Source organism: Anolis sagrei, chromosome 4 (genome assembly GCF_037176765.1).
Source record: "Anolis sagrei isolate rAnoSag1 chromosome 4, rAnoSag1.mat, whole genome shotgun sequence".
Classification (NCBI taxonomy): domain Eukaryota; kingdom Metazoa; phylum Chordata; class Lepidosauria; order Squamata; family Dactyloidae; genus Anolis; species Anolis sagrei.
Genome location: NC_090024.1, coordinates 99,117,244 through 99,144,725, shown reverse-complemented (window position 1 = coordinate 99,144,725; position 27,482 = coordinate 99,117,244). Strand labels below are relative to the sequence as shown.

Here is a 27,482-nt window from a genome sequence, read left to right as displayed (position 1 = left end):
AAAAAGGCTTACTCTGATTATGCTGGATCTTTCCTGCCCTTGCAAGAGGGATGTCAGAATATCATTTCTTTTGGGGGACCTGCAGTTGGATAATATTGGATGTAAATATCTGTATTGCAGTTCAGTATATCCTGGACAGTCAATCAAGAAATGTCCAACATCTTCCACAGTTTGTTCTCCTCATATGCAGAATCTCTAACTTCTTGGGATGTTACAGTAACACCCAGTTTGCATCATAATTCCGAGTTGTTCAAACCTAGCCCTAGTATATATTCTTGTTAGGGGTAACGGAAGTGGAATAGTCAGATAATGTTCTAAATGAATATTCATTTTGTGGAAAGCTAAAAACCTTGTGGCAGAAGACCTACCTATGGTTGCTAGGTCCAACTGAGAATAGATATCTCGAGGGCGTTGCATAAGCACTTGTTTTGCCCTAGGTCCTAGATCGCTCAGAAATTGTAAAGGTAGGCCAATTTTAGCCAACTCATTATTGAGCCACACTCCATGATGACTTTTGATCACACTAGACTTGATCCTCTAGACATAGGCGAGGAAGTCTACTGGGCTTCATCTGGTTTAGTATTGACCAGTAATTGAATTGTCTCATTAAGATTTGAGCTTTTACTGGGGCATTCCTAACTCCACCCTTTCTGGCACCATCAGCGTTGTTCTGGAAAGGTACGGGAGGGTGTGAAACTGCTTAACTTGAAAAGCTTTGATCTTGGCCAGATTGATGAGGTTGCACCATGGATATTTAGGTCTTGGAAGTTGAAGCCTTCATGATTAACCACAGACATTTAGTTAGTCCAAAGAAGGAGCAGGAATAACTAAAAGTCATTTTCCTGATTTCATCACATTGTTATTGGTGTTCCTTATAAATGAACTACAAAGCAGTTGCTTTGTCTGATAGTCATGAACATAAGACAGAAATAGGATCTCTGAAGATGGGGAGCCTAACCTATTTGCAAGCAATCTTTTCCTGCAAGTCTTGCAACTATTAAAAGTGCAATTACGGCTTACATGCACCCAATTTTGCTACCTTAGTTGCTTTTGACTAAGTGAGCATGGAAAGCACTATGGTGCAGCATGGGATTTAAGAAGTAAAGAGAGTAAACCATTTGGAAAAATCTGATTTCTTCCCAAAGTAATAAAAGTTTAAATAGAATATGCATATTTATTAGAGGTGTACATGACCCAAAAACACTGCTTCGTTTGTCTTAACAAAATTTTGTGATCCCTGTTTTGATTCTAAAGTGTTTTGAAAAAATTGAAAAGGTTTATGTCAGATCTATTACAGAGTTCTGAAAATTTCATTAGTTTTTTCTTACATTATTAACCCATTCACACCAATGGGGACACTAAAGGGGCTCCTCCCTCCCTTGGTTTTAGGACTTTCCGGATGAAAATTGCTACAATTATAGTACATATTAATCACTCTAATCCTCCCAATATGTAATTTTGAAGTTTTTACAAACAACTTTTAAAAAAAACTACATGAGCTTTCTTCTTGAATTTCTCTACAATCACAAAAGATAACCAGGCACCTCCCCTACCCCAAGTTTCAGAAATCCAGGGGATTTTAATTTTTTCCCTTATTTTTGATATAAAAACCAAAATAGGTACTCCCTGGATTTTCTTCACAGTGAGAGAAGAGGAATACGACATCTTTCCTGATATTTTTCAGAAATATCCACTGATCCAATGATTTTTAGGATTTTTTGTAAAAAAAAACAACCCTCCCTTCTACTGAAAGGAGGAGACAAAACACAGCTTACAGGGGAACCCCCCCCCCTCAAAATCAGATGCAGCTGCCATTTTCAGCCAATGTAGGGAATCCTGGAATTTGAAGTCCAAACTGTAATTGGCTGAGAAAGAGCATGCGATGGAGCTCCTTCGCCTTTCCCTTTTAGCCCATTGGGTCTACTTTTTAAAAAAAAAATCAAAGAAATATTAACAAAATGTAATTATGTTCTTTCCAGAATCCCAAGTGGACTATTTTGTTTCAGTTGGGGATGGGCTCAATTTTGAATAATAAGTACGATTCATTAGTATGAATGAGGGTGATCTGGCTGTGACATCTGTCACCCCATTGATCGCCAGGGTTGATTCGGCTGATCTGGCTGGCTATGTGGGTGTCCCCTTCCTCCCTCACCACCCCACGTGCCTCCCTCCCAAAGCTGTGCACTCAGTGGAAGAGCACAATGCCTCAGGTAAAGAAGGGGTGTACTGAGATCTCTAGTCTTTGGTCACAGGTATACGATAACTGCATTCTCCTGCTAGAATCTCCAAAGACACTAATGTACGAATTTACGCAACTTATTAATTTCTTCCTGAAATTTTGCACACCTCTAATATTTATATATAATAATCACATACATTCCAATATTTCACAGATGAAAACTGCTAAGCGTGTGGTCAAGGACATCAGATTGTGGTCCAAATAGCACATGAGACTAATAAGGAAAAATACACAAACTACAATAATTTGGTTTTGCCTGAGTCTACGGCAGAGGTAGGCAAGGTGCAGTCCATCAGCCACTTGAAATCCCTCAGCTCTGTCCCTCAGTCCCCCCCCCCCTTTTAGTTGTGCTGATGTTGGGACACGTATATCTTCCAAAATTGCCTAAAAATGCAAGAGTTTGCTTTTCTAACCGCACCCCCAGATATCTCCAAAATAGACACAAAAGTAAAACCATTACTCCCAAATCAGTCAAAATGACAGCTAGAAATGATATCTTTATTGTGGGTAGACTGAAGCACACTCTAGTAGCCCACCAGGTTAACAAAAGAATTACAAATGGTCTCTGCCCTGTTTGCAGTTGTCCACCCCCAGTGTTCTGCCCCATCTCATCTCTCCCCACTGGTGGGTTAATGGAGTTCAAACTGCTTTGCATTTTGGAGTCAGTTTGCAAGCAATTTAAGTAAGCTGAGGACAGAAACAGAAAGTGGGAAGAGTGATAAATTGGGATTTTATAAAAGGAGCTGACAGAGGATTAATAGGGGCCATCCTTGTCAACTTGCATTGATCGTTCTCCCTCTTTCCACATAGTCAACAGTTCTTCCAAACCAGCTACCCCGCTCTTCAAATCTTACCTTAGCCTTATCTCTGAATCTCCCACATTCAGGATCTGGTACTTCCTTGTCTTAATTTCTCTCCCACTATCATTGAGCAGCATATATTGCTAATAGTTCAATAGGAGAAGAAAGTTTGATGTTTAAGTGTGTCTGTCTATCTTATCTAAGTGTCAAAAGAATTTTGGCTAAAATCCTGTTGGTTAGTTCCAACTGGAGTTGACCCAATCAATCACTAAGAGGGAGCCAGAACATGGGTAAATGCCATTCAGTTAATGGTTTGATAGGATTTAGAAATTCAGGCAGGGAGGAAAAGCATGCATACCGGTTATATGTAAAACTGGGAGAAACTGAAAGCAATTCAATAAAAAATATTCCTTCCTGAGCCCATTTCACAGAAAGAAAACACACATAAAGAACATGAATAAAAACTCTAGAAACGAAAAGATACACTCCAAACTGGCTTTTTATTTATAGACTGAAACAGAGCAGATATCAGTCAATTTATTCCCTCTGACTGTATTTTACTTACTCTGATTGCTAAGTGGCCTAATAAAATTTTAAGAAGCTTTTTGACATTTAATTTCATAGGTTATTAGTAGAGACCTCCAAAAATAGTTATATGGGTTTTAATCTTTACTGCAGTGAGACTACTTTTAAATGTCACATCCCTTATTTTAATGGCAACCCCAATCCATAGCTTTGAGCTGCTGCAGTATGAGGTCTATGTTGTGAGCTAGGAAGTTCATGGTTTAAACATCATGAATGCATTAACTAGCCTTAGGCAAGCTCGCCACATCAACTGACTTCACAATGTTATTGCAGTTGTACTAAGACAATGTGTGATATTTCTTATTATTGTTCATTACCATCAAGAATTTTTATGAAGTTCCAAAGATATTTATGATGACATTTGCTAATGTTGGCAACATCTTACCCAAAGAAGCCAAATGAACAAAAAAAAAAATCAGCCATCTCCAACAGTTAAATTGAAAACATTATGTACCTGGACCTGTGCAGTGAATAGTGCTGCAGAGAAGGGAATGATTTTGTGGTCTCCATAGACAAAAGGCAGTTGCTGCTGAATCTGGTGAGAAGTGCCAAGATGCAACACATTATGTGGCAGAGCCAGAGGTGATTTAAGGCCTAGCCACTAGGCTTGTTTGATTTTTTTAAAAGGTTCAAAAGTTGTTTCGGATGTAGTGGGCACTGGTGGTTTGCTTCTAAAGTCAATTCCTATTTTCACAGGAAAAAATGTTCAAAGCTTTTTGAAACTTCTGAGACTTCCAAATCCTTCTTTAATGGTTTGAAAGGGTTATTTCCTGTTTCATTGGGTGGTCTTTACTTTGAAAGTAGTTGTTTTACTCCAGAAGCAAGGGGGAGGGGGAAGCAAAAGGAGGAAATTAATCCACTCTGGTTTAAAATGCTCCCCAGGCTTGAGACAGAAGGGAGAGGAGAGGAGAGGAGAGGAAGGAAATTCATCCACTCTAGTTTAAAATGTTTCCCAGGCTTGAGACAGAAGCAAGGGGAGAGGAGAGGGAGGAAATTCATCCACTCTGGTTTAAAACGCTTCCCAGGCTTGAGACAGAAGCGAGGGGAGTGGAGAGGGAGGAAATTCATCCATCATGGTCTAAAAGTTTTCCTAGGCTTGAGACAGAAGCGAGGGAGGAAATTCATCCATCATGGTCTAAAAGGCTTCCCAGGGTTGAGCCGAGGCCAGTGGGGCCAGAAGGAGGGGAAAGCTAAATCATTTCCAACTCACTTACTGCTTCATAACGGAAATGGCAGAAAAAGCTTCAGAAGGGCAAAGGGACTTCCGGTTTCCTTAAAAACTTCGAAATCGCTTCAAAAAGCAAATCTTTCTGAGTTTATTCCAAATTACGAAGATTCTGACTGAATCTAATCATTCCTACTAGCCACCCATTCACAAGTTTCTTGGATTCTTTTTTTCAAGTGACCAAATGATAAAAAAGGCAATCGAGTTGTGAAATGTTAGGTTTGGTTGCAAGGGGTGGTGGGTTGAGTGCAGGCAAGGCACAGCATATAGCTAGCTTTCTGCTGTATTCTCATCGCTATTCACTTATTTGAGGAATCCTTAATTTTTCATTTCTTCACTGGAAGAGCATGGAGTGGGCAGTGACGGGTGGCAATTTATTTGCTGCTTGGTCTCCACACAACTCCTTGCTACTTGGGATGATGGAGCAGATGACTTTGGGGTGAAGTGTGTGTGAGTGTGTATGCATGGTTGGAGGCCTAAAGCATATTTGAGACCTTGTCCCAGGGATATTATTAGAGAAACTTCACATATATCAACTGAATTGTAAGAGGTAAGAAAGGAAGGGTATAAATATCAAAAAGTAAACAAAATAACTATCTTGAGTAAATTTCAGCACAGGTGAGATCATCGATTTCTAGTCCATATCAGTTTCATAGGGATTCACTAAAATTTTATTCTGTCCCATCTCTGAAAGAAATGCAGTATATTAAAAAATATGCGCAAGAATTGTATATGAAAATGAGATTTTAATGTATTTGCTATTTTAAAATAGACAGCATAAACATGTTTTCCCTATTTTAAAAGCTATTTTACACTAAAATTTATGTTCTTGAGGCAAGAAGCACATCACAAACTAAGTTGTATCCTGAGAGACCTGGGTCACATCTGTTTGTGCCAGAAGTCACAATAATCTATTTCTCCAAGCCTTATTAATACAATGTATGAGCTTCTGAAATAAAATCATCAAGATTTGTTCTTTCCCTCTCAGCAATCATTTTTGTGTGCCAGCGTGATATGGGTTTTTAATTTGAGGGAGCTCGTTACTTACCAATTTCCGAAGCAGTGACTGTGATGTTGTACCAAGGGGTTTCTTCTCTGTCAAAAACCTTGGCAGTTTTAATGGTTCCTGTATTTGCATCAACGGTGAAATATCTATCTTCTTCAGTGTTGTGATCAATGAAATATCTAGGAAGGAAAAAAAATGAGAATTTGAACTTAGGAAAATCTGTGCTGTGGAACAGGAGAGATATTAGTTCCAAAGTAAATCACATTTCCTGGCTTCAATCCCTTTGGATAAGGAATCTCAAACAGCAGTGCTACAGAAGACCCTCTGTAATTTTGGATGAGACTGTATACTGACAACAGACAAATCTGAATTAATATGCACACAGCTTTGATCACAAGAGTCTACCAAAGAAATGCCTTCATGTTTATCTTACTTAACTCAAATTATATCTATAATAACAAAGAGGCTACATTTGCACCTAATGGTAAACCATGGTTTAGTTGTACTTGCATGAAAGAAAATCCCTATATCTTCTGTCTTGTTATTTGTAGTCTACTGCTTAGAACTTAGAAAGTAAAAATGTATCCACATCAGTCTAGGGGGTCTTTTTCACATCACTGAATCATCGCACTTTGAACACACCTGGGATTCCATTTTATGGAATACCAGGATTAACCGTTCTCTTAAAAAACAGTAGGATGATAATAGAGATTTGTTTCTGAGAACTTCCTAGAGAGGACATTGGTTTGATGCAAGCAGAAACTACAAGTATAAGGTCACACTATATTTAGAATTTACTGCCAGAGTGCTCTAAACAACAAATACCAGAAGGTATGGCTGTTAAAGCAAGATAAAATTGAAATAATTGACAAAGTTAAAAGTGGTGTCAGATAATAACAGATTTCAGCAACAGTTGAAACAAAAAATAAATTATTAGTTAAATAAGAATCAAAATAAGAATTTATATCCCTCATTCCTTTCTCAGAGATTCAAAGGACCCCACAACATTAAAAACAAAACAATTGAAAATCATCAACATATAAATATTAGAAGATAATTAAAGAGAATTAATCAAAGATTTGTGAAATAAAAATTGTTAAAAACCATGAAAAATCATTAAAACTGTTAAAATAATTAACTACACAGTTTATAAGTCTAAAACAGATGGAACAGGCACAGGTAGGGTATATTTTCCTAACTGTTTTAGAAAATACAAGAAGAATTGAAATACAATCATCATTAGCCATATGTCAATTGATGAGTTTAAATGAGACTAGGAGGGGCTGGAACACTGCACTAAATCTATATAGCTTTCCTTTACATGGTAAATTTTGAGCCTTTGCTCCCTTATATGTTTCTGATGTCAGCTCCTAGAAGCATGGCCAATGGTAAGGAAACTTTAGGTGAGATACAAAATGTCTGGAAGATCAAAATTTTCTACTGCCCTACTTGAATTGATTCCTATTTTTCACCATGTTAGAATCAATGTCTAGCCAAATGAGCCCTCTAACAGCCAAACTATAACTGATGCAAGCATCGATATTTGATAAGTAGCTTGTCTGCCTTATTTACATTTTAAGCAACAGTAAGACAGTGAGCCAAGTATTTACAGCAGCTTGTGCATGTATTTGAGAGGTGAATATCTTCCTGTGCTCTATTTAGTGAAGAGGTGTGCCTATCAGAGGTGTGCACCGTACCCATTTTATCCATTCTTTCGTTCATTTCATTTCATTCAGGAGCACAAAATGGGAACTCCTTCCCCTGAGAATCCCTCAAACGATTCGTCATCTGTACGTGCTGTAAGTATGTCCTGGATCCTCTTTCTCTGCTGCTCATCATCTGATTCCTGCTCCCGAGTAACTCTTTTTCCCCTTCTGGCACCCATACTACTGTCTGCAACATCCCCAGCAAATCCCTCAAATGACTCCTCATCTGTAGGTGCTGTAAGTATGTCCCAGATCCTCTTTCTCTGCTGCTCATCATCAGATTCCTGCTCCCGAGTAACCCTTTTTCCCCTTCTGGCACCCATACTACTGTTTGTAATGTTACTCACAGGCTCTACTACAACAACTTATCCACAGGTCCACATAAGTACTGTGCTTACTTCATATAAAAAAGGAACCATCCCATTCTCTGAGTAGAGTGGCAAAAGCAAGAATTTAGTCTATCCCGAGAGAACCTAACAAACACATTAACACACATAGTCTTTCTGTTCTGGCACTGGTTTTTGGCCTTTGTGAATCCCTGGGTGAGAAACAGACAATTAAGGCCAGGGATGGATGGCCCCAAGGTAGCATTGTACTTTCCTCTCTCTGTGAAATGAATGATTTATCCATAGGTCACATAAAAATACATCATTTTCATCCCAAAATATGCACTCAACATATATATGAGGTTGACTTGTACATGAGCATATACAGTAGTGAATTCCTACCAATTAAAATCCAACCATTAACACAGCATAAAAAGCCTACAGACACAATGGTGCCTAGGACTGCAGCAAAATTCTTTGTTGCACATTTTAATCAATACATATAATGTTGTAGTACAGCCTGTTAGCAAACCTGCAACTGATAGTATGGGTGTCAGAAGAGGGAAAAGGAGTGCTCAAGAGTTGGATGAGGAACAGCAGAGGAAAAGGATCCAGGATATACTTATATCACCTACCGACGAAGATTCCTTCAAAGGGTTTTCTGATAGCAAAGGGTCATTGAGTGAGGAGGAGGAAGGAGATGTAATGGATATGAATAGGGGAACTAAGAGGGTTAATCAGGAGCAGGAATTGGATGAAGAGCGACAGAGGAAGAAGATCCGGGATATACTTACAGCTCCCACAGACAAAGAGTCTTTCATGGGTTTCTCTGGGAGTGATGGGTCTGGAAGTGATGGGGAAGGGGATGACACACTGGATTGGACCAAGGTGCAAGAGATTTGAGATGTATGTACTCAACCAACATCTAGTGACATGTTTGTGGGGTTTTCTGGTGGTGGGGATTGGCAATCGGGAGATACTGTGGAGTCTTGGGGAGAGCTAAGTCTTGACAAGAGGTAGAAAAGTTGGAGGGATGGGCGTCGGCGTTCAGATGCAGAAGCAAGGACAGCTGTGGGAGATAGTGATGGGGTGGAGGTCAGCTCATCATCGGATGATGAGGTGTAAGATACAAGTAGGCACTGAAATGGAGGAACTTTTCAGAAGGTAAAGTGTTGGTTTCATGTCGCTGCCACTTTCGTGTTGGGCTTGGGTCCTGGATCTGCAGGTTGCTGTTTCCATTCGTGTTACAACTCGGCTTGGATTCTCGTGAGTGCGGATTTCCCCTTTCTTGACTTCAGACTGCTTTTACGACGACACTACCTACGTGGACTTTGGAACCTTGCAACTTCGGACATGGCTTTCTTCGACCTCGGACTTCAATTGACTACGGCTCTTTCTTCATGGCTCTTTGTTTGTTCGTCCTTCATTTGCTGTGTTGTTTTGCGTGACTTTGAAAGCACTTCAGTTTAATCCGGATCTTTGCTCTGGATAATCCGGATTATTGCTTTAGTTTGTTTTTTAAGCTGAAACTTGGTGCTGCTTTTGAGTTTTGACCAGGGACACTGAAATAAGTATCTCTGAGTCTCTTTTGTTTTGTATCAGTAAACTATTCCTTTGGACATATTCTTGAGTCTGGCTCTTTAAGGCGTCTGGGTTCTGACATATAAAGTCATTAACAATGGATGATTAGAGGAAAGGAAAGAAATAGAAGGTTGGTATGAACTATGGACACACAAATATGGAAATTAAAAATAGAACAATAGCATTCCTATAGTGGAGTAATAGCTTGTGGAACTTAATCTACTACTCAAAGCAGGCTAAATATTGGTTGGGGGGGGGGGTAATATGAGAATGATTTTCTAGAATTAAAGTAGCTGAGATGACAAGTTTATAGAGAGTTAACAAAGCAAGGTGGAGTTTACCTCCACTCATTTGCATAGATATCCTGTTGTAAAAATTAAGGCTTCCACCCTACTTTAGAGATATGGGAAATCCACTAGATATCTTCTTTGGTCTTTATAAACAAATGTAATAAAGGTCAGAAGGAAAAAAAAGGTGCAAGAGAAGAACGGAATGGCATTTGTCAGCCCAAAATGTAGAGGGGTTATTACAAAAAGAAGGGTTTCCAATACTCAAGATGAGAAATGACCACAGCATTAAATAATGCTTTCATAGTAAGAAAAAAGGACAACTTCTAAGGCTACTTTAAAACCACAAAAGACAAAACTGCACTACAGCATACATATAAACATCAAACGAGAGTGGCAAATCAAATATAACCTTAAGGTTATCTCCCTAGGCAGAAGAATAGCTTATTTGTGTAAGAACAGCAGCACAGAGAAAAAAGTAAGAATAGTGAGACAGCGGTGGGAGGAAGCGAGGAACTCAGTTTTAAATCTGTTTAATTATACTTTTTAAAGAAAAGGTGAGATGTCAAGGTGAATAGCAGCAAAAGAAGAACACAAATGACACAATGGGAAAAAAAGAGAAAGATCCATAAAATGAAAGATTTCTTTGTAAGCCATCTACAGATATATGCTTTTAAATTTTACAATGTATTAATAAAAATTATTTTAAAAAACCAACAGAAATTGTCTTGGAATTGTACTGTATGGAAAACTGAATAATATAAACCAGCAATATGAACTATCTACAGGTTTGTGACTTTAAATTTTACATAAATACACTAGAGTTAGAGGCGCTCAGCTGCAGGCACACTCTGGGCCTGTCTGGACACCCCACCACACACACTCCGCCACACTTTCCGACAGTGTATGTGTGATGGGGTATGCAGACAGGCTTGGAGTGTACCTGCAGCTGAGCTCTGGGCCTGCCTGCCTGCATGACCTGACACACACACCCTGCTGCCACACTCTGTGTGTGTGTGTGTGTGGTGGAGAGTGCAGGCAGGCCTGGAGCACACCTGCAACCGAAACCTGACCTTGCCTTCCTGCACACCCTCCCACAAATGCACTGTGTTTCCAAGGCAAGGAGGCAAGTTTGGATGCACACAAAAGCAGGCTTTTGTGTTGAGCAGATTTTTGTATGGAGAGGGGACTCCCCATTTTATTCTTCTGAAGAAATGGAAGACATGAAAGAAATGGTAGAAATCATAGGAATGAATTTGGCGCACACATCTAGTAAAAATACTTAAAGAGCCAACATAAAGTAGTAATCCAATAAAGATTCTAATCAGAACATGACCAATACATCAGATTGAAACATCTGAACAAATCAACCATTGAAAATATTTGTCCACACACAGACATACATACATACTTATATACACAACTCTCTTTATCAATATTAGATTTGGGGAAAATAAAAGATATTGTATCAAAGGTGTCATTCGGGAAGGGAAGAGATAAGTCACCCACTACTAGTAGGATAGATTATTTCTCTGCAACAGCTGTTATTCCCATTAACAGACATTGATATAAAGTACAATAAACCACAGAAAATCCTCCCAAAATGAACTGTTACTTTTCAGTAAATCTAAGCACAGAGCTCTCAGTCTCCACTGGAACTCAAATGTGAAATGGTAATGTTGTGTTCTATTTTTTGAAGGAACATCAAGTATTTATAGAAACACCATTATTACTAGTGGATAAAACAGTGACATGCAGTTGATTTCTTGTGCTCTGTAAGAAATACGTCTCCCTGAGCCAAACCAAGGTTTTGTCTGTGATTTATGATACATGAAAATATTTCCAGAGGTTGTCATTTTAAACAGCAGTAGCATTCACTCAAATTAAGCATATATGTACTTATCTGACTAAAAACAGGAAAGTGTGGGAGAAAGACAAGTGACATACTAATTATTGGCTTTCAGATTATGGAGCTTAATATAAATCATAAAAATAAAAGTGTACTGAGTCCCCCTCACAAAGTCATATTGGGTTCAAAGATGAGATCATGGAATATCATAATAATACTAAAACAGAACATAGTGAAACTTCCACTGAAGTGAAGGCCCTAGATAGAAGCAACATGAGAGGGCGCTGAACACGAGATTGACAAGCAACTTATTTCAAAGCATACTTCACTGAAGGTTATTGCTAACAAGTGAAGCACTTGCCAATTTTCAATAGCCTTGAGATTGCTTCTGCAGCTTGACTGGCAATTAAGGGAGATGTTTATATTCCAGAAGTGTGGTTGTGTCAATATCCAGAATTTCTTATGACTTATTGTATTGTTTTAACTATGAACTGTATTCCTCAGTTACTTCTCCACAGTCATACACTAAAAAGGGATAAAAATGACTTTGTCATAAGGAATTCAAAAACTTCAGGATTAGAATCTGTACGTTTAGGATATATGTATTGACTCATGCATTAGGAAGATAAACAGACTAGTAGCATAGTCAATGTGGTATCATTATGCATTTCTCAAAACTCAAGGTCCAGGAGTCAAAATGTCAGAGCACCATTTCCATACAGATGTTTTCTTCTATCAACAACCTGTATTGTAAGCCTTGCTCAGCAGTGGGACTATACTGGAACAATTTCAATAAACAAAGTTTACTTGGCCATCTTCCTAAATGGGTCCTGCCAGTCCATTTTCTTGACAATAAAAAAATGATACTGCCTGTCTCCTTGGTAGGGTATAATGTCTGAAAGATGAACTGCAAAGCCCCCACAGTCCTTTAAAATACCTCTCAGGAAGCTGAGATCTAGACATACATCCTCTATCAAACTATATTCAAGCCACTAAGAAATGCAGAACCTTTGGTGTTCATGGCGAGATGATCAAGGTAGACTGAAGCATCCTGGTCAATAGTTCTTTCAAATAATATGTCACATAAAAATGTTTTTTTTAATTTTTTTAAAATAAAATCATTATTTAAGAAAGCACATGCATATCCAATGGTTTCAAATGATTTAAAGACCTCTTCACATGTGCTGCCATAATTGCCGTGGATTGTGGCAATTCTGTGTCAGCTCCCGCCAGATCTCAGAACAAAACCATGCTCACAAAAGTAACTTCTTGAACACGGGTTTATTATTCAGTCTGAACAGGATGAGGAAGAAGATGGATCTGAGGAGTTTCCCGCCAAACAACCAGCAATATGTCCCTCCTGTTTCCTCCTCCTTCCTCCCCCTCTTATCACAAGTTGTGGCTACATTCCTTTTTCCCAGGAACAAAGCATTCCCTCCTGCCAGATGGCCCCCTTATCAAATCATAATTCACTTCGATGTCAGGAAGGAGTCTTTGAGGAAGGAGAATCCGATTCGGCTATGTTGACTTAACTCGAAGGCCACATCCTGACATACTGGTAGTGCCCATCAGGAGGTGTGGAGAACTTATCACCCCATGGCCCACATTACCTGACTTACCGGTAAGTCTAACCCATGGGGGGAAGCATCTGCCACCCAGCCCCCCCCCAATTGATCCAAGGCAATACGGGAAGCCTCCCATGTTGGTGCCGCAGTGGCATGTGTCACTTCACCTTCCCTTCACCTTGTACGGCTGCCTGACGTTGCGGTGTATCATAGGATGGAAGCCATTGGGCTCTGTGGTGAAAGGGAAGGTGAAGCAACACATGCCACTGATTGCATCCCCATCTCATGACGTTATAAAAAGCATACAAGAGCTGCCCATCTGTGCTGAATTTGACTGGTTGTAAGCAGAATTTTGGTGACTATGACTGGTTTTACACTACTTTCATGTTACATGGGTCTGATTTAACATGATTGAACCATTTATACTTTTATACTTTGTAGCTAATTGCCTCTTTTTTAAATTATTTTTTATTGAATCGTATATATATAGTAAATAATGAAAATTATACAAGGAAAGTGGGGGAACATTGAGTTATAGGAAAGTAGGAAAGTTTTAGAATAAAAAATAAAAAGAAAGAAAGAAAAACACACACACACACACACAAAACAAAAATAGTCTTGTTGACTTCCATTCTGTGTCTTCGCTTAACTATTTATTGTCTTATTATATTAATTTTGTCTTGTCTATTTCCTTCCAAGGAAATTAATTTTCCTTCCTCTTTTCCTTTATTTTTTTTTCAAAAAATGACCAGTCTGTCTCTCTTATTGGATTTCCCGTATTCCCGTATTCATTTTCAACAAAAAAAGTTAACTTGTCCATATCTTTAATTTTTTGGATCTTGCCTCTTGGGGAGTGTGGTCAATCAAGAATATCCCCATTTAGCGGGTTCCTTACACTAGCACTGTATAGTTATTGTGTCCTTTCTCCTTCCCAAATGTTCTGTGATAAGGAGGGGGAAAGACAGAAGCAACTGTGAGCAAAAAGGATTATGAATGGAAAATGACTTCCTATGAGACCACTATAAAAATAATGAATGAGCAAGGGAAAAGGCACGTGAACAGCCTTGCCTGAAGCAAATTCAAGAAACAAAAATAAACGTAAAAGTTGTGACTCAGGTAGTTGTAAACCAGATATGTGAGGACTGCAATAACAACTAAAAATTTCTACATGAGAATAGGCAATCACACCTGTAAAATCTGTAAATACAACTTCTATATATCTCCTACTGGGGGTGTGCATAATACCTCCAAACCTTACAGTTTTCCGATTTGTTTTTGAATCACCCCCATTCTGTTTTCTGAGACATTGGTGAAATAGGGCGGGATATGTAATTTTTATTCTGGAAAGATTCGGCCCTCTGGAGACAATTAGGAAACTTAAGAGGCATGTTTCTCAGTCATTTTTAGACCTATCAGGCTACATGTTTGACTGCAAAATACCTGACAACTTTCAGAATGTTTCACTAATCCACTAATTTTGGGAAAATTTTAAAAAAAGGTTTTTACCATAACCACAAGAAGGTTCTGGGAATTGTAGTTGTTGCTGGTTGTGTCCATCATCAGCCAAGCAGAGATTACCGCTGCTTATGTCCATTCTCAGCCAATTAGAGAATAGGAACAAGCAACATGACTTCCTATGATTGACTGAGAAAGAAACTTGAGAAACAGAAAGACTTCAACTACTTTCCTTCCTTTTTTTTCTTTTCTTTCTTTAGAAGACAAAGCTGAGTGCTTCCTAACCTTCCTCCAAAGGCCCCTCCCTGGCAGAGTGTTGTTATCACACATCTCTGCATTCACGCAACTGCATCAATTCACTAGTCTTTGTTTTCACACTCCTACTTTGTCATAATCTCACCCTCCTGCACTTCTGTAACTTGTTAAAAAAATTAAGAATTTAAATACAACTTATTTTTTAAAAGCCACCTCAGGAATACTGAGGAGGAGAAGGGAAACTGGGAGAAGAGGAGAATCCTGCTATCACAGAAACAGAATGCCTCATCTCACCAAGTAGATTATGGGAGTATGACACAATTTGCAGCTATTAACCGAGCTTGTTCATCAATACCAGGGGGAGGCTTATCATGGGGAGGAGGCAAATCAGTAATGGGATGCACATGGGGTTGCACAATAAAGACCCCAGTCAATGAGGTCTCTTCCACATTGTCCCTATATCCCAGAATCTGATCCCAGATTATCTGATTATCCCATATTATCTGGCAATGTAGACTCATATAATCCAGTTTAAAGTGAATAATCTGGGATCAGATCCTGGGATATTGGGCAGTGTAGAAAGGACCTAAAAGTACTGAGGTCATCAATATACTCTCCACTAGTCTCATGCAATATGATTACAGTCTTTTGAACAGGAAGTGCTCTTTGTGCCCAGTGGGAAGCCAGGGTGCCTTGAGTGAGAGGCCTAAGGATTTTCCTATACAAAAGTCTTTAGATGCTTGAAAAGTTTAACAAAGTCCTTTATTGTTGCTTAGATCTTCAATAAACAATCCAATGCTTCTTAGATCTTTATCAAATCAAACAAATGCTTCTTAACTTGTCTACAATGGACAGGCACCTTGCTTTGAGAAATGTTTCTATCCTTTATGAGGAAAACCCTATTTAACCCCTCTCTGGCAATTTGCTTTCTATGCTTGCTGGTGTGGGCTCTACTCCTGGATCCAATTGCTTCTGGTTACCCGAGTAGACCTACCAGTCAAGGCTCTGTAGATTCTCCAGCTGGAGTTCTTTAGGCTCTTTTCCACGAAAGATGTGGAGCTGTTTTCCCCGGATGCTTTAGGGCTGTTTCCCCCAGATGCTGTGAGAAACGAAGCTTGTCTACAGATGGAACTGATCCACGTCCTGTAGCTCAGCTTTCCACTATAAGACTGACTAAAATGGTTCCCTTTCCCTCCCAGAGCCCTGGAAAAGGGTGCAGAACCCCTCGATTTTTAAAACAACTCTCTCTTTTTTCATGTAACAAGCAGTAGTTTTACTAATGGCATGAAAACTAACATTCTATGCTCCGTTGAACTCATAACTAAGATTTGATAAATTATTACATAGACAATCTAAGAATGCTAGTCTGGATGAAGAAGAAAAATACACAAAGAAAAGGGAAGGTAAATATGATTAAAATGACAAAGATATTAGTTTCAACAAGAAAGTAATATCCAGCTTCATAGGTCTATTTCACAGTGAAATATAGAAGTCCAATGTCATCTAACTTTACTGAAGATTGCATGATACTTTTTTTTTTTTGCTCATTAAATAAGTCTTGATGTAGAATGGCTTTCTTAGAAGACTTTGGTAAATACCTTGCTTAAAATTTTAGAATAATATTTTCTTATAAACCTAGATTTTAGATGAAAATACACTACAGATTTCTGAAGTCAAAGAGCACCATATTTTCAAAATATGAGCAGTAAAATTCTAATCTAAAGAGGTAGGAGCTGTACAATGCTAGGACTATGTTCAAGGTTCCTCTGCCAACAGTAATGACCTTCTACTCTTCTTTTGCTGGCCCATTTCAGCAACCAGCCAAATGTGCAATCTGTGAGCTGAAATGTTCTGCTAGACCAGATCTGTTGGGAAGAGAACTAAAAAGCAGACAGAGATGGAATGGAATGAGGTCTGAGCAGGGACATGTCACATGTAAACTGCCTCCAGTGTAGGGCTGCATTTAGAGTTATGGCATAATGTTATGCTAGAATGGGACCGTCCTAAATAAGTTTCTACACCCTCATGCCCAACTATTCCAAATTGGCAAAGGTAGTCTTGATTAATCTTTTATCATCTCATATTTTCAACTGCTTTTAAAGCATCCCAGTTTCTCTCTTCTTTCCTCACCTTCTCTTTTCATCTTTGTTTTACTTCAGTTGGTGTAAACCAAATTTAAAATGTAAAAACAGTCTGCACACAATTATCTCAGCAGGAGGAAGAAGAGTAAGAAGGGACAGGATCTTCGTAAACTTAGACAAAAAAGAACTAGATTCTCTTATGACCTCATCAGATGGGCTTGAAGTGACATGCTCCATTTTGCCTTTACATTAAGCATGGAACCCGCCATCTCCATTGCACAATGCACAGTTCTTTCAGTGGGGCTCCATACTTAAAGAGAAGGTGAAGTGGTGCACGCAGCTGCTGTGGCAATATGAGTGGCTTCCCAAGTTTTGCCAGGAACAATGGGGGGAAGGAACCCAAGAAGAGGATGTTTTCCCCCGTGAGATGGTGAATTGGGTGAGTCAGGCAATGCAGGGCGTGTGGCAACAGGTTCCCCATACCCCCCCCCCCCCACATTTAACCCTGGAATCACCAGGATGTGTGGCAGTACTAGCAGCCTTTGTAATGAGGTTGCTAGTCTCTGTGTTCTTATTCATTGGCAATTTTTAAAATCTGTATTGCCCTCTGATGTTTCTTGTTTTCATCATCAAAATGTGGGAAGCCATGCTGGGAAATGAAGCTGAGAAATGTTTGGCTTCAGTACACCCTCAGCTGATCTAGGTCCCATCTACAAAGGCACCTAAACCTAAGGCCAGTCAAAAGCACTGTTAATTTGGACCAACCCTGGATTCTGAGGTGATGTTAACACACTTTGCTCTCAAACTATGTTAACAATGGGAACAGAGTCCTGACTGTCCAGCCAAGCTGAATTGATTTGATCTTGTGAGACAGTCACCCTTATTTTTCACTTGTGCTGTCACCACAGCAGCGGTCATGGAGCTCCAGAGAGCTTCTGGACATGACTAGGTGCCTTTGCTAATTTTGGCAAATACACACACATAACCTGGGGAAAAAGAGGAGGGAAGGACAGAGGTGATCTTTCCCCTTTCCTCCCAGTTAACCAGTTTTACCCCACTTTAGTAGCTGGAAGTTCTTGATTAACAAGAACAACAACAACAAAACACTTTATTTATATTACGCCCTATCTCCCCAAGGGAACTCAGGGAGGATCACAGTACACCTACACAGCAAACATTCAACGCTATTTTAGACAGACAATACAGGGACAGACAGAACAGAAAGGAGGTATGTTGTATCGAAGTGCAGCTTTTTGGCGCCTAGGAAGGTTGTGCTTGAATCCAGCCACGGGGAAGGGGGGTGGGGTTCTGTTGCTCCATCCTCTATGATGAAGAGCTATCAGGACTTCCTCCTTCCTTTTGGTCACCGGGCATTTTCTGGTCTTTTTCTTTATGGTGTCATAAAATACCTCACCTGCTTGCTGATTTCTCTAATTACAGCTCAAGCTGCTTTTGAACTGCTTAAGTCAACAGTTAGCTGGGCTGACAGTACGGGGCTCACGCTGACCCAGGGCTTTGAACTGGCAACCTTTCAGTTGGTAGATCTTATTATTACTGGTGATTTACCAGATGTGCTAAAGCCCAAACATCATGTGACTTCTGGTCCAAATTGGGGTATGTAGTCCAGATAGCTCAGTCCTTGGTGTCAGTTTAACTGGCCCTTGGCCTTGTTGGCCACTAGTTAGATTTGCAGTTAACAATTGAGAAATATTTTTCCTAGCCAAACAACATCACTATCACCAATGCCAATAATATTTCTTTGAACACTGTGTCATTTTCTTATTTCAAACAAAGAAAAATTACACCTATCACTCTTCAGCTATGTTATAAATTGGCAATTAGCAACTGTGGGTACTGTTTGAAACTAAATGCTTCAGACTCATGTGAAATGGAAATGTTCTGTGGATTCACAAAAGCAGGATTCTATATTTCATCCTAATCTTTCAGCTGTGTTGATAATACCAAACACAGACACAATATATCTTTCTATACCTTCACAAATTTGCCTTTAAAATTACAAATGCATCTTCTTTTATCTTTCTCACACTAATAAACAAGGATTCATAACAATTTCATAATAAAAAAAGGATTATGGTTGTGTGGCATAAATCCATTTAAGATTTATGTTCTTTTTGTTGAAAGGTCTAACATTAATCCTACCTTGCAGATTGTTTGTTTACCATCAAAATTCACTCTTTGAGACAGCAATGCAATCTTTATTATTGTTTCTTTAAATAGGCAAAAAATCCCTCCTGCTCCTTAACAACTCAAAACACAATTATATTGGAAATGTGTCACCATACCATAAGCATAATGCTAGACTTAATCTTTCTGCTAAAAGAATAAATGTTAGCAGTGTGGCTTGCGTTGTCAGTGAAGTAGTGGATCTATAATAGGTTTTAGTCTAAGAAAACTATTCAAGACCTGATCCTATTTTAGGGATACATGGATGACTCTGGGCACATCTACACGGACCATTTCATGAAGTTTAAAACTTGTACTGAAAAGAAGTTATTTTGTTATGCATATGATTACATAGGAAATACTAAAACCAGTTTGAAGCCCAGATAGTGATTACCCAAACCACAGAGCACTGACACACATTAAGGGCTTTCTTTCATGTGCTTTTCTAGGACTTTGTTGTCTGGTTTCTTTAAGGTTTCAACTAAATGTGAAGTCACCATTCTCCACTGTCAAAAATTTTATGAGAAAGGGGTTCATTTTTGCAGACTGAAATCTTTAACCTTAAAACATGCATGTCTCAATTAAGCTCCATAATAATGTTCTTCTAATGCTAGCAGGATTTTATATTTTTTGGCATCAGGCCTCATTTGGGATTCGAAGCTGAACAGCACATTACTAAAGCCTCAATGCTTGTGCATAATCGAGTCAAACATAACTCTTCTTAACCATTAAACACACATTTAATTGCTCCTGTCCTCTGAACTAGGATCAATAAGAAGAAAGCACACTGTAGTCATGAATAGGAATGGGGGTTAATGATGACACCAGTTTTTCTCTTGGAAACTTGGGTCACTAAGAAAAAGTTACAGTTTTAACACCAACGCCAATAATGTATCTGTATACATGTTAGACACTCCCACCTAAGAAAGTAGCTGCTTTTTATTACTTTATTACAGCCTGAGTTATATGTGGTATTTGTTTTTTATTAAGTACAGTGGATGTGCACTGTGTCAGTGCATTGCCTGAGGAAGAAAAAAGGTATTTCTCATTATTCATTTTCCAAAAAAATGGGATTTCTGACATTTGAGAAATTAAACTGAGAAGAATAACATGGAGCTGAGAATTCCAGCTAGTATTTGCACATCTTGTAGTGTTTCAGGAAGTTAGTCTATGCAGAAATATCTTGTGTTTCTGGAAATAGTGTTTTTTCAACCTCAAATTATAATTTTTCTCCTAAGGAATCATGTGTGTTTCTAGAAGCAATGTGTGTGGAAGATGAGGATTTTTTTAAAAAAATAAATAAATATGGAGCCCATATTTATTTCATCACAAAATAGTGTGGATAGTAGTCTAACAACTGCAATGAAATATTCATTTTCTTCCATAGTTTTGAGGGGGAAAAAACTTTCCCTCCACTGCGAGCTGTGGAGGGAGAGGGGGTTGCCTCCTCCCACGAAGATAAGACCTAGTTCCTGTTCCTGTTGGAACCATCCGGAAGGGGGGGGGAGCCAGGCTCTCTGCTCTGGCCTGCCCCCTTCATCATTCCTAAGCGAGCGTCGACCCACCATTCCCGCCCATTAAACAGTATATTAGGGTTGCCATTAGGGGGCCGGGTAGGAATCTTTCCCCTCTTATGTTCTAGGAGTGTTTTTTGCCTACCCTATACTGTTACAAGGCAAATTGGGATGGTGTGGGTTAAATAGGTGGTCACGGTAAACAGTTAGGAAAAGCTAAAATTTGATATATGCCCAAGACACCCCCTTCAGGGGTGAAGGCCATTAACTAAAACACTCACTTAAGGTTCAATTTGATGAGGTGGGGGGAATTATAATGGCCTAGGAATAGAGAGAGTATGGTCTCAGATACACTGAGAGAGACTTCTCCGACACATTTCCTTCAGAGGTTGTCCGTGTTGGGTGCCCAGGGGACCCAGGTATTTCTCACTAACTAGCCGAGGGATAGGCCAGACAAGAACACTACCTCGGTTTTTCCACCAAGTTCAAGATCCATAGATTGAGATCCAGTCAAAGTTAAACAGGTAACAATAAAAGTTGCCCATATTTAAAATCCAAATACTGGTGTGGTCTCGTTATTTCAGGGGTTGGCAGGCAAACTGTAGACACTATTTCTTCTTATATGCAAGGATGAAATAGTAAAAAAAATCCACCCCCTCCTCTCACATACATGTGCACATGCACCCTACCTTTGTAAACATCCCTTTTCCATTCACTTCAATGGCTGACAATATTCTAATAAAGTAATATTTCCAGGATGCTTCTTAGAGTTCAAAGGAATGTCAAGCCTCTTTGTTTGCTTCTCATGTCAATTGCGCTCCAGAGAATCTTTTGTACAATATGTATAAATGAATACGTCTCAGCGTGCATCAATATATTACCTATTAGAATCTAACTTGAAGCATAGCATAGTGCATTAGCAGAAAGCAATACAATATACCATTCATTTAGAGCAGAATGTCACATGCCATATGATGTAGAAAAACAGATTGAGTCTTGCTTTGTTGTTGACTGCTACAATATTTATTTATTTATTTATTTCATATCAAAATCATTGCATAAATTAGTATAAAACTGATAAAATAGAAGGAGCACAGGTGGCTAAAAATCTTTTGACCCAAAACGGGCAACAGCAATGACATTGTCTGTAGCCTCTAACAATTCCTCCTCTGTACATGAGTCAGGGCATAGTAGACAAGCATACAGATGCAGAGTTGTCTGTTTTACTCCACAGTCACACAAGGTATGGGATTCTTTTAGGTAGTACTATTTTGCCAGGTTGTCTTTTGATCTGCCCACTCTGCTTCAGAATCTAATGAGGGAATTCCAGGTTGCCCATGATTGGTTTGTCCCTAGACGAAGACCCTAGTGGGGGGCCATCCAGTTGGGATTTCCTGATTTAGCTGCCCAGAGGGATACCCTTGCTGCTGTTGGAGGGATGCCAAAAGGAGTGGTAGTTCTCATAAAGCTTTTCCTTGATTTGAGTCTACTGGGAGGAGGCTGGTAGTCATGTAGTGGATGGCTTTCACAGTGTTCAACCTTATTTCTCTCACATTTAGCAGCAACTTCCCATCGCACATCGGGGGGTGGGGGGTGGGTGGGGGCAATGCCAGTTAGCTTGTAGAGTTTATCAAAAGGTGTAGGTTTAAGACAGCCTGTGATTATTCTGAATGTTTCATTCAATGCTATGTTCCCCTGCTTTGCATGGGCAGACTTATGCCAAACAGGGCAGGCATACTCAGCTGTTGAGTAAGACAAGGCCAGGGCTGATGTTCTTTTTAATTTGGGGTCTGCACCCCATGTGCTGCCAGTAAGTTTTTGCAGGATGTTATTGCATGGTGTTCAAGCAGTGTTTTCTATATGCTAGTGTTCAATCTAAGGTGACACTGAGATAGTTAGGATGGAAACAGTGTTCAAGTTCTTGACCTTCCCAGGTGATTTTCAATTTCTTGTTGGCTTCATGGTTGCATAGATGGAAAGCACATACTTGTGTTTTGGCAGGGTTAGGCTTTGAAGTAGCTAGAGAGATCTTTCAAGGCATTAGTAAGTTGGATTTCAACTGTTTCAAAGTATTTTCTTGTGTTGTTAGGCCAAGGTCATCAGCATATATAAAGCTCTTTGTGAGTGGTGGTTGTGGCTGATTGTTAGTAAAGATATTAAACAAGGTCGGTGCAAGAATGCTGCCTTGGGGTAAACCATTCTTTTGCCTCCCCCATCTACTTTTCCTGCCCTGAAACTCCACATAGAAGTTACGGTTTTCTAGGAGAGTCTGGATAGTTTTTGTGAAATCATAGTCTCGGGTAATATGCTATAAGATAGGAAATTGCCATATACAGGCAGTCTCCAGGTTATGAACAAGGTAAGTTATTTAGGCTTGTACTTAAGCTGAATTTGTATGTAAGTCAGAACAGGTATGTTTTGTAAGTTTAACTCTAGCCATTTCTTTTGGTTTTGGATAGCACGGGGAAGAGTCAACAGCCCTGCTGTCTGTGCCCTTCCTCAGAAAATTACACTTCACTTTCTCTACTGGTAACAATTTGATTTTGAAATTTTGGGGTTTTTGTGTAAGAAAGGATTGGTGATAAAACTTAAGTGGAGACACCTTTTTTCCCCACGATAACTCTCCCAGGAGTGAATTTCCCTTCTAAGAGAGAGATTCCTTCCACTTTTTGTTGTCTAGAATGTGTTTGTAACTAGGAATCATATGTAAATTAGATGTTTGTAATTCAGGGACTGCCTGTTCTGGGAGTATTACCACACCATGGCCTACTACAGGAATAGCAGGAATGGACAAACTTTTTCACATTGAGACTGCATTGCGAAGCAGGATGGGGTGGATGGAAGGGAGGGGGCAGGGCGAGGCCAATAGTTGGTGCAGGGAGAAAGGCTGCAGGGTAGTTGCTGTGGGATGGAGGCTGGGTGGGGCAGTTGGCACGAGCAGGAGGGGGTCACACACAGCTGCCCAGAGCTCTTGGGAAAGCCCTGCACAGCCACATGTGCCTTCAGAGCCCTCCTCTGGGCAAGAGATTGCAATAGCCCATAATGTCCTCCTGCTGAGAGGGCTTGACATGCAGCTGCAAAGGGTTCTCAGGAGAGCTCTGTGAAGCTGAATGTGACTGAGAGGGCCCTTCTCTCAGCAAGAGGACATGGTGGGCCACTGCATCCTCCTACTGAGAGGAGGTTGTGACACATGGCTACCTCTGGAGCCAAAAGAACCCAAGGGGCCACATCCAGACTCCAGGCCTTAGTTTACCCATGCCTGGTCTAATAGCATGTTTAAGCATTGAACACCTTTTCTCACTGAAAGCTAGAACAAACCAGATAGCTCATCTTCCTATTGCACATCCCCCCCAATATCAGTGTATGATTACAGACTGAACCATTTCATAGACCACTCCTTCCAATCTATGTTTTGGTCTTCTTTGTCCAAGGTTCCCCTGTTTTTTCTTTGTGCTTTTTTGTTGTTTTGTTTTTGTTTTAATAGAAGAACTGCACAATATCAAGATTTGGATCAACATCATGAGAGTCTGCCATTTCATGTTTCATTACTGCATCATTTTGTGATTGTACAGTAACAGATTTCAGGTTGTCATGTACACATAAATCCCTCTATGCACCCCATTATAATTACTATGGGTGACATAATAAATATGGATATTGCAGTTCCCAGACTAATGAGTTTATGCTGCCATGGGGTGATATAGTCAAACCTTGTTTTGGGGTAACTGTCACGAGCAGAACTTTTTGTGAGGTCTAACCAGTGACAACATTTGTCAATTTGATTCCAGAATGTCCCCATTAAACGTGTACATCTATTTCCAAAGGGCAATTTCAGTTAACATACCACATTTTTCAATGTAGCTGAACACACAATACAGTAAGATAACTTTTCCAAATATATTTTAGCAGTGCCTCCCCCATGAATGGAAGGCCCATACAGTTAATGAGAAACAGAAAAGCACCAGCATCCTGCAAAATTGTGCAGGTACTTTGAATAAAATAAAGAAATAAAAAAGGAAGCTGATGGGGCAAGAAGGAGAAATAGTGGTCATGCACTACTCTGTCTGATTGCTGGAAGTTAAATGACTATACTTTGGGAATAGGGAAGTAGAGTAGAGACAGATGATATTCACAAAATCATGTGGATTCTCTTCTCTTCCTGCAACAGTGGCTTATCACACCACTGTCCACACTGGAAATGAAGTGCTTTCAGGAACTTATTCATGGGTTTACCCCATTAATGATTAGGTATGGTCAAAAAACAGAAGAGAACCGGAATACCACTGCTTTGAAATAACATTTTAAACATCATGAACACTTGCTGTCCAGCAGTCACAAACATTTGTCCCAATCCTAATATGATAATGTACTGAATCTAATAATTAGTCCACTTGTTCAGTGCAGTGTATTATCACACAGAAGTTCCATTCCTCCTAACAGAGATGTTCTTTTAATTGAAAATATAAAACACAAAGCATACATTCCACCATTGAACTACAGGCCATTTCTTTACTTTGCAATATTTCCCATTTGAAATTGTATCTCTCCCTGTAATAGGGAGCTCCAGTGATTAATGTCAAAATGATGGAAAACAATGGTGGAAACAAGAGAGAAAAATCCGTATGTTTAGGGGAATTCCAAGACTTTCAGAAGTACAACAAATCTTAAAATCCTTAAGGGGGTAACCTTCCTACTCCCAATGAACTAGTCTAATGAGAACTGTGACTGCTCAAAAGCTGCCAAATACTGACTGTCAGTTGAAAAAGAAAAATAGAAAACTGGGTGGGAGCCAGAATGGAAAGCGTCATGGTTGGCTGGATGACATCCTGAATTTTGTTGAAGCCCAGCTTATCACTAATATCAATCAAGCACAGCAGCTTCCTGAGTTTCGATAACCCCTGAAGCACAGCAAGGTTTTTAAAGCACTATTTTTCCCCAGCCACATCTTTTTGCAAACTTTAATGTAAGGCAGGGGTGATAGCTTTCTCATTACACTTATCACAAGAGAGTAGCAACAGTAAATGTGAAAGAAATACATAGTTCCTTAACTTACATTATCTCAGCATAACAAGACTGCAAGAATTATCTACTACTTTGAGTTCTGGCACAAACCAAAATGCAAAAGTATTTTTAATCATGTTTTCAGCAATTTGTGCACATTATAAACATAACTCCTGAAGACTGAATGTAAGAACAGACAACTTTCTTTTAAATCAATGTTATGTATTTTTCTCTTAGACGACTCTAAAACTCAGAACCATTCCCACCAGCATTACAGAATGGGGGCCAATTGTCCTATCTGCTCTTGCAGCATTCTTGGATATGTAGTTTAAGGAAGCCGATGACCTCTCTAGCTGAGATTTCCAAAGGCTCTGCCTTGAACTACATTTCCCAGAATTCTGCAGGAGCAACTTGGACAACTGGCAGATAATAACCTCCATTCTATATCACCGGTGGAAAAATGTCCTATGTTTACTCAAATAATATACAAACTTTTCTAGCTTGCATAACCAATACTATAACATCTATCCCTTTTTAGAGTACAGACAGTCCCCAAGTTACAAACAGTTGACTTACAAATGGAGGTGATAAAACAGTGAAAGAAATCTACCCCTTGAGAAGGGAAATTCACTCCTGGAAGAGTTATCATGGTGTGTCAACTGAATTTTTTTAATCACTGATCCTTGTTTCCACAACAATACGATATTTTTCAAAATCCAGTGATCACAAAGTCAGAAAGTGAAGTGAAATCTTCTGAACAGGGACACAAACAGGCAAACAAACACCACAGAGGTGCTAACCCCTTTCAATGCTATCCAAAGCTAAATATATACCTGTATTTACTCAATTCTAATGCACCATCAAATCTAATGTGCACCTCATTTTCCAAAACCCTGAAACAAAACAAAAATATATTTGGTAGTGAATATAATGCACAGTGGCAAATGTGCAATTTCTGTAACATGGCCATTACAGTCGCTGCCTGCTTAGAATTCCTTCTTTAAAAACAAAAATGTTAGAGCATCAAAGCTTTTAGCAATGGAAAGGAAAACTGTGCTGTTGCACGCTGAGCCTATGACAGTGTCTGTATACAGGATGTGCTTTCTGTATGCCCAACGGGATGCTGGGGTGTCTCAGCTAAAGGGTCCCATAGGTTTCCCAACACAAAGTTCTATAGAGGCTCAAAATAAGTCCAACAAAGTTCTTTATTAAGGCTTAAATCTTCAAACAAGTGAATTAAATGCTTCATAATCTTAAAAAGCTGGTAGCTTTCTCGGTCTGTTGACAAGGGACGGGCAACTGCTTGATAAACTGTTCCTATCTTCTTTAGGGAAACCTTCCGACCCCTCCTTGGGCAATCTTTCTTTCCCTGCTGGCGTGAGGCCCCAACTCCTGGCTCCAAGCTGCGTTATGGATAGCCCGAGTGGTCCCTTACCAGGCAATGGTTGCTGTAGATCTGCCAAGCTGGTGTCCTTTAGTTTCTCCATGAAGGCTGTAGGAACTGTTTCTTTTGCCCCAGCAAAGACTGGCTGTATTCCTCCAGCAAAGGCTGTGGAACTGTAACTTTACTCCCCAGCAAAGCTGTAGAGGTTTTCTTTTTTCACCAGCAAAAGCTGTAAGAAGTGAAGCTTTTTACAGGTGGGACAGAGAAAGCCCACATGTCCTGCTATAAGGCTCCAAACTGTGAGACTGAACTAAAAGTCCCCTTTTCCCTCCAAACCTGGGGAAAGGGGAGGATCTAAAGGCTCTAATGATGATTGATAGGTTGTTGGCCCTATGATTACAACCTGGGGAAAGCTGCCCTATTGCAAAATGCAAGGCCC

The 27,482-nt window shown here is 39.6% G+C and overlaps 1 protein-coding gene across 4 annotated transcripts in view; it reads right to left on the bottom strand.

The window, feature by feature from the left end:
* LOC132774511 (cadherin-18) overlaps positions 1–27,482 on the bottom strand; it is a 768,567-nt gene that overhangs the window by 55,384 nt on the left and 685,701 nt on the right. For all 4 annotated transcript variants that reach the window (XR_010909825.1, XM_060774682.2, XM_060774681.2 and 1 more), the window contains one exon: positions 5,898–6,034. Coding sequence is in view for 3 of the 4 variants with exons in the window: in XM_060774682.2 (XP_060630665.2) it covers positions 5,898–6,034 (137 nt within the window). In the remaining variant the exon portion in view is untranslated. The remainder of the gene's footprint in view (positions 1–5,897; positions 6,035–27,482) is intronic.